General features: G+C 41.1%; 1 protein-coding gene across 1 annotated transcript; it reads right to left on the reverse strand.

Annotated features, from left to right (window-relative positions):
• Positions 1-365: 365 nt before the first annotated feature.
• Positions 366-1,055, reverse strand: LOC139473640 (oligodendrocyte transcription factor 2-like). Its single transcript, XM_071256317.1, has one exon. It carries the CDS (start codon positions 1,053-1,055, stop codon positions 366-368), a length of 690 nt encoding a protein of 229 aa, XP_071112418.1.
• Positions 1,056-11,142: the final 10,087 nt, after the last annotated feature.

Below are 11,142 nucleotides of genomic sequence, written 5' to 3' on the forward strand. Positions count from 1 at the left end.
CATAGTATCAAAATAACAATAAAATTTTATAACAATCAGGCACAAAATACATACCATTATATGCATTCAAAACTGATAAAACATCATGAACACATTTCCTCTAGAACGTCACGAAGAGAAGGTCAATGTAGGCACTAGTTGGCAACTTTTACAGTTTATCGCTTTAAAGTGTTCATTGTGTAACGAAACCGCCGACGTCTACGACGCAGTAGCCCATGAAACAACACAACGTACTCACTGAACGCCTCGTTGTTGCTGGTTCGCCTTACACAGCTTGTGAATCAACGTCCTTGACGTTATTCAACGTCATCACTTTAGGACATTTTACTCATAATAAAATAGCGTCTAATAAACGTACTCCAGTCTCAAGACTTCCATCCCTCCTTGTTATGACGGTGGGGTTGTGGGTGGGGGTGAGGCTTCACTTGACACTCGGGGCACGCACAGGGGAATCCCGGGACCCCAGGGGCCTGGAAAGCTGCTGTCGGCAGGGTGAGGTGTGGGTGGTGGTAGGGCGATGCTAACACGTGGCGGGCAGGGTCCACCGTGGGGGTGAAGTGAGGGGGGATCCCCAGGGGTGGAGCACTTCTCTGCAGAGACAGGTCTTGAACGAGTTTCCTCATCTCCTCCAGTGAACGCGTCAACATCACGATGTAGTTCCTCGCAAGCAACAACGTCGACATCTTCGACAGCTTCTTCACCGTGGGGCCATGTGAGTATGGCATCACTTGCCGCAGACTGTCTAACGCCGAGTTGAGGTCGTGCATTCGCTCACGTTCCCGGCTGTTGATGCGGAGACGAACGTCCTCGGGAACACGTGACCTGGATGCGTTCATGTAGGATTCATTCGACAGCGGCGACGTCAAACCCTCCGCCTTCGCTTCCAACATCTCCAACGTGATATTGTGATCATACGCCGATCTGGTAGTCTTATCCGTGTTCATATCTTGATTGTGAAACTCCACGTCTATAGACGAGTCGGACAGATCGCCGGATCTATCCTCACTGGGTTCGAACCTGTCGACCGACTGAGCAACAACCTTCGCAGAAGACATGATCAAGATGTGTACGGTGGAGTCTCTAGCAGTGTTCTGATGGGGAAAACAGTCGGGGCTGCTCTTATCTCCTCATTCGAAGCCTCCTAATGACCGGAACAATGGTCTCCCGTGATGCACCTCTCAATTCTGACTTCTTCACGGTCTCTTGATCTGATGCGCCAACGCGCCTTTTAAAACTCGCATCATAATACCTGTCAATCGCAGATAATTGCTTCCCCCTCAGGCTGCAAACAAACCTGCACAATGGGCGCTCCCCAGTGCCTTCTGGGAGGCAACATGATCCTAGTACACCTCCCCCGTGAGAACAGCGATCCTTCCTTCACGGAATAACTAGACAATATTGATAAAGTCTGCACATATCACTTCGAAAATTGGCATTAATTATAACCAATATTCATAGACAGGCAAACTTGAGCCTGGGTGGCCGAGCGTCAAAAATGTCCAACGTCAGATCTAAATATCAATCTGTAGCCAGTTGATATCGAATTATTTGTATCGGAACAAGAGAGAAAAATAACAACCAGAGCAAGCGATAAATGAACTTTTGGAAATTCATACTGCAAAACTGACTGACAACTTGAGAAGAGAGCGAGTAACAGCACGTAGTGATCAACAAAACATGGTGGGATTTGCCGAACGGTTCCCACCCCAATCAATTTCATTGCTTTTGTGGATTTTGCCTTTGCACGTTTTATTGACTCAAATAAAAAATGTCTTTTTAAAAAAAACAAATCTTGAGTGACAGATATATATTTTGTGAACTTATGAACTTGTGAGTTATATAAAGACATTATTTATATATTTTCTATACAGATTTGATTTCAGAACCATAGCGAATGTGGTCAAAATATTAAAAAAATGTTTCATGTAGTTTATTTAAATAATCTCTTAAATGTGGGGTTGGTCGTTAAATAAAAATGAATATGTGACAAGTCATTACATTTCTTCTCTTCACTCCGCCGTGATCTTGCTCGAATATTGCTATAAAGCGGCGTAAAACCATACTCATTCATTTCCCTTTACTTTGATGGGTTTGTTTTTTTTTATATGAGGTGTGACGTGCAGAACACGTTTTTTAAAACAATCTAACAAATGTCTCTCGTTAAAGTGCCTCTTAATATAATATGTATTCCAAGCTCACTTTTATGTCGATTGGTGTGTTCATCGATGGGTGCTATGATCATCTAGGAGTAGAACTGAGAAAACGAAAGTTTAAAGAAGACGATTGGCAAAAGCAGAAGCCGGAACTGTCATCAATTTGTTTAATTAACAAAATCAGAACAAGATACGAACTGCGTGCTAAACTGTCAGTGTCAGCAAAGAAAAGGCATCCGTCTAGTAAACAACACACGATGTTAAATCAATACCAAGGCGTAAGGTGACAATACATTCTAATATCCGTTGTCTACAAATATTGATAACATACCTCTATTCAGTATTATATCTTCGCTAATTAGTTTGCCTTCTCTACAACATTCAACAACCAACAAAGTAGCCGGGGGTGCTATCTGAACCTAAGAATCAGTTTTAGGGACAATGCCAACAGCACCGAGAAGTATAAGGGGACGGACAGATGGCCACCTATCCCCCAGGCTCTGTGACAGACATCACTGATCTATATCGCGTGGGGATGTTTAATTTCTGCGTGTGATGAGTTATTTAGTAACAGTTTATTTTTTATAAGTAGGATGAAACAAATTAAATTCTTCTACTTACAAAAGTAGCTATATATTGAAGCGATAGTTTTCTTTCTATTTGCTGTGATTTTATTGAAAGATTTTTTTATTTGAACAGTAATGCTGCTGAAGTTTTGTTTGTTTGTTTGTTTGTTTGTTTGTTTGTTGTTTAACGCCGCATTCACCAATATCCCAGCTATATGACGGCGGTCTGTAAATAATCGAGTCTGGGCCAGAAAATCAAGTTATTGATATCATGAGCATCGATCCACGAAGCGATGACATGCATCAACCAAGTCCGCGAGCCTGGCCACCCGATCCCTTTAGTCGCCTCTTACGACAAGCATAGTCGCCTTTTACGGCAAGCATGGGTTGCTGAAGACCTATTCTATCCCGGACCTTCACGAGTCGTTGCGAAGTAGTGAGTGAGTATGGTTTTACGCCGCTTTTAACAGCAATATCACGGCGGGGGACACCCGAAATGGGCTTCACACATTGTACCGACGTGGGAATCGAACCCGGGCCTTCGGCGTGACGAGGGAACGCTTTAACCACAAGGCTATCCCACCGCCCCTGTTGTTGAAGTACTACTTAGATTGCAATACAATCCCACTCGCACAAACATTCGTGGGGCTTGTAAATATTCTCACACTGTAGATCATAAATAGCCGTGTGACTAACTAATCGGTTGACATAGTAGCCTTCGTTGCAGAAATTCAACCACCAATACTATGGTGCCTTAAATCACTCGCGCACTTTGAAACTTCTATATAGTTCACTTGTTGTTACCCTTCCTGGTACAAGACATGGGTTGGAGGCTAAAACAAAGACTGGTCGGCTCGGAGTCAGTATACTGTGTCTGAGTAGTGTATCCATGTAAACTGCGGCATGGTATCCCAGTGGACTAGCACTATATAGTCCGGACTAACACAAGGTCACACACACGCACGAACGAACGCACGCACACACGCACGCACACACACACATACACGTGCATGCACATGCACCCATTTCACACACACACCCCTCACTCCCCCATTACCCCACAATACAACTCTCACTCAAAAAACTCAACGCAATAACAATACCCAGATCCCCACAGCCATCAAAACCCAATAGTTCATTCACATTCGATACGAGTTTGGTTTATTCCAACAAAGACGAAATAGATTGCTGTAATGTAACATTGATGGTGCTTCATATATTTGAATTGACGTCAATGATACTTTGAATTTAAGTGTCGTACAAATGGCGTACGTGTGGTGGATTTAAGTTATACACGAACACGTTTTAATTCACAAATGCTTCTTTTTTTATGGTTGGTTGGTTGGTTGGTTGGTTTGTTGTTTAACGCCGCACTCAGCAATATTCCAGCTATATGACGGCGGTCTGTAAATAATCGAGTCTGGACCAGACAATCCAGTGATTGACATCATGAGCATCGATCCACGCAATTGGGATACGATGACATGCATCAACCAAGTCAGCGAGCGTGACCACCCGATCCCGTTAGTCGCCTTTTACGGCAAGCATTGGTTGCTGAAGACCTATTCTACCCCGGATCTTCACGGTCTCTTTTTTATGGAATCAAATAAGAGATATTACAAAGTCAGGGATATATATTAAAATTCATGATTTCCTTGTAATTTACTTTACTTTATATCATGTGAAAAAGGCAGTCACGTGTCAACTGCCGTGCAAAAGAAAGTATACACTTGAACATTGGATCTTACCAAACTATTGCAAACGTTTTCAAGACGTTCCTTATCTGAAACACTGCATACTTCAGGTCCAAAACACAGCTATGATACCCGTATCAAATGCATCACCGTCGAACAACCAGTTCTTGATTATTTTCTCTATTTAGCCACCATCAAACATGGGTGTAAAACCCCCTGTCCGGCAGTTTATTAGAAAAGTACCAAAGACAGCATTTTGCGGGATAAAACCTGAAATGAATGATATATGTTTTCGATGTCACATTAAAAGAGTCTTGTTTGTCGTCATTTAAAAACAGATTGATTACGTAGAGATAATGTTTATTTTATTGTAATGAATAATCTCACAACATAACATTGCACAAGATGACAGGCGAGTTATGTTATACATGATGTGATCCACAGATTTTATGTTTAAATTAAATTGAAAACGAAGTTTATTTCTATAAAATACAGGGTCGGATTTTGATGAGAAACGAGATTATTTTATGTGTTCTTATGTCGTATAATAAAGTGGAACACGAACAAAATAACATTTTGAAAAAAATGCATTGTCATAGAAGAAAATAACAATACTTGATTTCTTTCAGACCCGCATCAGAAAACACAACGTTAACAAAACCGATTAATTCTACTATTTCTGTTTTAAGACAGAAATTAAATTTTCTTAACTGAACTGAACCGCATTTGTATATAGGCCGCAAAGCGACAACAGAGATAATAAAAAGTGTTGATTATACAAAGCTATGAACACGAAAACAATGTTACAATCTCATAAACATGTAATTCATAAACAGCGATCGGATCAGGTTAATGACACAAATTCTTAAAATTTGTGCAAACATTTATATATTCTTTCCAGGTTTAAACTATATCATGACTGTTACACAACATAGATGCTAGTAGTTTTCTTCATGTTCCTAAATCGTGGATCTTTAAAAAGCAATTTCATTTTAAACGAGTTAGGTTTAATATAATAATATTAATAATTATGAATCAGTTGTTTCATATTGTTTAACCGAGGTAGCATGTATCCCACTGGTAAACAATTGTTTCATCGCACCGCTATTTTGAACAGTTATATAATCACTGAAGCAATTGTTCTTATATCAGCCGCGGTAATTATAAGCGCTTTCAAAGACACGTCGTTGATTTTCCACATTATCATACGTTTTGTACTGTTATCAACCTCTCTGTGTTAACGTTTATTACCAAACATCCGACATACAACGTTTCTATGTCTGTCGTCGTTTTCATAAAATCTTTCAGAATGTCATTTCGTTACTTTTAAATCGCCGGGCAAGAGAAAGTACACGCTTGAAAATTGGATTAAACCAAAATATTACAAACGGTATCAAAACGTTACTCGGCTGACAACATTCGCCGAAACATTGCAGATTTAAGGTCCAAAACACAACCATCACATATATCACCTTCGAATGACAATTTCTTATTTGTCTCATTTTTAGCCACCATCAAACATGGAGGAGTGAGTGAGTGAGTGAGTATGGTTTTACGCCGCTTTTAGCAATATTCCAGCAATATCACGGCGGGGGACACCAGAAATGGGCTTCACACATTGTACCCATGTCGGGAATCGAAACCGAGTATTCGGCGTGACGAGCGAACGCTCTAACCACTAGGCTACCCGACCGCCCCTATAGACATTGTTAAATGTAAACGTTATCAGTAACTTTTCTGAAGCACACACTCACGCTCTATGAGAACTCGCACAGTTATGCGACGGATATGAGTCGAACCCGGGTCTTCGGCGTGACGAGCGAACGCTTCAATCACTAGGCTACCCGACCGCCACCAAACATGGAGGAATACTTTCTTTTACCCGAAAGTTTAATTCAAAACTGCCATAATCATATCTCACTTCGATTTTCCTTTGCCGACAGGCATTCATGACATAATGTCTGAATCCTGCCTGAATGAAAAGTGGTAGTGACTTGCTTGTCATCAGTGTGTTCTTAATAGTTTCCCCTTTCCTGATTCAAACCCATTTTCACTTTGACATTTAACTGACATTAATGAAACGCCACTGGGAAACAGAGTTCATTTGGAAGAAAAGTACTTTACAAATGAATCAGAAAAGAAAATTCCATCGGTCAGGCAATTACATTGACCTTCTGGAACGTAGGCTAAGTGCGACACGCATTCGTTCCTTAATACCAGCAGATTTACCTTAATTACCTGCTGACAAATGATAGGTTGTATTGCAGTGGTTTCCTGTTTAATTCCGAGGGAATTAAGTCGATTGTTAGGTTACGGCATGTGGAGTATCTGTATTAACCCTGTCCCCAGGTGGCGCTACGAGACAAACATATCCAGGACATACGGCGCGCGCACGTCAACAGATCTACACCAGGTACAGTAATTACCTGCTCGCGAGATTGGCCCGTTTACATCTGTTTGTCTGCCTCAGTGGGAGCGCCGCAACATGTCATCAAAATGATTCTCGTAATTATAGTGCATGTATAATCGATACCTCCAGTAACGAGTTTCACTTTCACGGGTATTAGTTATTTGACGCCTCGGTGGCCCGGGACCCACTTAGCCTTGACTTTTGCCCCGGGTCATGAGTCAGGGTCATGGTCACGGTCGTTCTCACACCTTTGGATCAGAACTCAATTTACTCTGTAATGAGGTGGTGATAGTATCGCGCCTCAACCAACTGGTCACCGAATGTTTGCTTAGATTAATATCTTACATCCACATGTCCACGGTCTTTCTTAGTATAGATCTACCGATGGACAGACTGAGAGGACGTTTGTGACTTAAGACAGGTAATTTGTGTCGGCCATTACAGAAGACGGGGAGAATGGGTCGTTGTTGACGTTGACGTAAGCATCCTTGACACGGCTTGTGTCACACATCTTCCCTTGTGGGAACAGAGACAACCAACACGGTCCTAGCATCAGACATACACACAAAAGATTGCCGCGCCTCTGCTGTAAGTCGGCTGAACGTATGTCACACATGGCGTAAAGATTAGCAGTTGTCTAAAGCTGTCGTCTGCACCGTCGGGAGTTATCGTCTGCTTGCACGTGTATTGCAGACGATATGGCGGGATAGTTCATTGTCACCGCGGGGTGTTATTGATAAATCTTGGCACATGATGGTTAATCCGATTTGTAAACCGTTCTCCTTTTACTCATCTCCGTAAAACGCGCACTGCACCGAATCACATATTGTAGCGAATGTTCTGAAGCTTTAATTATCACTGTTCGAAAGTAAGTATATGCAATTTAAATATATTCAGTTGACAGCAAAAACATGTGTGGTGTTTAAGCACTCCTCATCGAGATTCTCCAGTCAATTGGATTGTCCAGTCCAGACTTGATTATTTACAGATCGTTACAGATCTAAGTGTTTGGCATGCCTACAAGGTCTGTGGTGTGTAGGGGCGGTCGGGTAGCCTAGTGGTTAAAGCGTTCGCTCGTCACACCGAAGGCCCGGTTCGATTCCCGACATGGGTAGAATGTGTGAAGCCCATTTCTGGTGTCCCCCGCCGTGATATTGCTGGAATATTGCTAAAAGTGGCGTAAAACCATACTCACTCACTCACTCTGTGGTGTGTCCAGATATTTGACACAGTAACCAGATTTGTTGTGTTGCATCCAGATATTTGGTATTATGACTTGTTTTTGTTTCCATATATCTGTCATTTTGTTTAAACAAACTGTGACGGTGGCATTGTATCACGTTTTTGACATTGTATCTCGGTATCTAAAACAGAGTCGTAAATTTGAGTTAGTGGCTCTGAGGCGTTAAACCGTATTTCAGTGTAAGTTTGGCGTATGAGGGAATCCGAAGTGATACAGGCCTTTTTAGAGATACGAAACATGATCAGGACGAAACTGGGATTCGAACCCACGATCATATGTTGCTGGTTGGCCTAACGGACGCAACTCTGCCCTCTTGAGTCATAACAAAACCTGTTTGGTAATGTATGTATCATTTGATATCATATCTCCGGTGTTTGGCATTACACATCGGTGTTTGGAACATTATTCCTTCAGATAAACTGTGGCAATGTCATACTAGCCAGTTTGACAGATAATCACACAGTGAGGAACACTGGAATTGTCTGGCTTATAACAAGTTCATTTTGGCATTATTAACACGCTCTGTATGTTCTTGCTGTAAACAAACATGCTGACGTTATCAAGAAGATTGGAAGCAATATATCCGGATTCTCAATCCCCACATGACGTGCACACACATAAAGATAGACAAACACACATACAAACAAACTGTGAGCTAACACACACACACACACACACACACACACACACACACATTCATGCATACAGACAGACAGACAGACAGACACATATATACACATGTACTCACACTGTGGACCAACACACACATCGTGAACATGTACACGAGCACACACCTTGAACATGCACACAGAAACACACCACAGACAGACAAACACACATACATACACTCACAGACACGCACACACACAAACACACACTTACCACAGACAAACACACATACATACACACACACCACAGACAAACAAACACACAAACACACACACCACAGAAAAAAACATACATACATACATACATACATACATACATACATACATACATACATACATACATACATACATACATACATACATACATACATACATACACACACACATACATACATACATACATACATACATACATACATACACACACACACGCAACAAACACACACACACACACACATATATACACACAACAGACAAGCACATATACATACACACCTCACAGACACACACCACATACAAACATACATACATACACACACACCACAGACAAACACACATACATACATACACACGCAGACACACACAAGCACACATCGCACACAAACACACACTTACCACAGACAAACACACATACACACACACCCACAGACAAACACACATAAATACACACACACCACAAACACACATACATACACACCACAGACAAACACACATACACACATACAGACAAACACACACACATACATACATACATACATACATACATACATACATACATACATACATACATACATACATACATACATACATACATACATACATACATACATACCAAAGACAAACACATATACATACACACACACCACAGACAAACACACGCACCACTCACACGCACGCTAAAATACATACACACATACATACACACACCACAGACAAACACACACACCACAGACAAATACACACTACACAAACATACACACACGCCACAGACAAATATACACACCACAGACAAATATACACACACACCACAGGCAAACACACACTACACAAACATACACACACGCCACAGACAAATATACACACCACCGACAAATATACACACACCACAGGAAAATACACACTACACAAACATACACACACGCCACAGACAAATATACACACACACCACAGACAAATATACATACAGACAGACACACCACAGACAAACACACATACATACACACACCACAGACAAATATACACACACACCACAGACAATATCCACACACACCACAGGCAAACACACACTACACAAACATACACACCACAGACATATATATACACACGGCACATGCAAACACACACTACACAAACATACATACACCACTGACAAACACACATACATACATACACACACACACCACAAACACACACACACGCCACAAACATACACACACCACTGACAAACACACACACACCACAGACACACGCAAACACAGACACACACACACCACACACACCACACAAACACCCACACACCAGACACACGCAGACACATTGAACATGAACACACACACATGGTGGACATACACACAAGGACAGACACATACACCGTAGTCAAGCCAAATGTTCTATCAGTATATTTCAAAAACTGTCACTCATTGTTGCTTACTTGACATTTACTGGATGCACCAATCGTAGCATTGAAATATAATATCTATGTTTATGTTATAAATGTACATTTCTTTCACAACCTGCATATAGAATATCAAATGTGGATCGAATTTCCTGTCTTGGACAGGGGTTGTCATTTGTGCACAGCTGCTGATATTAGATTAAGGATGCACGTAACCAAATGTTTCACAAGAAACTTCTACAGTAACGTAAAATGAAAAAAATATAATTTTTTTTTCTGATTATAATAATATAAAAATAATAGTGTAATAATTTCAGACTTGCTGTTGAACTCGGGCGTCACAACATCCCACATAATGAACGTGTCTGCACTCTCTGTTTTTCGAAGGGACATAACCATGTTGAAGATGAATTCCATGTTCTTATGATTTGTGACCAGTTTTCTAGAGCAAGGAGAAACTCTTTTCCCAGGCGTCTCGTAACCCCTCCCTCTATTGGGAATTTTATAAGACTTATGTCAGCTGAAAACGAACAAATGACAAAAAGCTTAGGTAAATTTCTCTTCCAAGTCATGAACATTCGAACGGAAACACAGTGTTGAACGGTAAATCATTATTAAATCTACTCAGCATGCAAATATATATACAGTATATTTCCATTGTATTATGGGCCGGTGGCCTGAAGTGCCGAATATATTTGTCTGTCTGTCTGTCTGTCTGTCATTTCATGTACATGAGTGCTCAGACTCATCTTATAACAACGGTAAAATTACAAAGTATCGCTGGTTGCTTGAT

The sequence above is a fragment of the Haliotis cracherodii genome, unplaced genomic scaffold (assembly GCF_022045235.1).
Source record: "Haliotis cracherodii isolate W230 unplaced genomic scaffold, xgHalCrac1.p SCAF_3, whole genome shotgun sequence".
Taxonomy (NCBI): Eukaryota; Metazoa; Mollusca; class Gastropoda; order Lepetellida; family Haliotidae; genus Haliotis; species Haliotis cracherodii.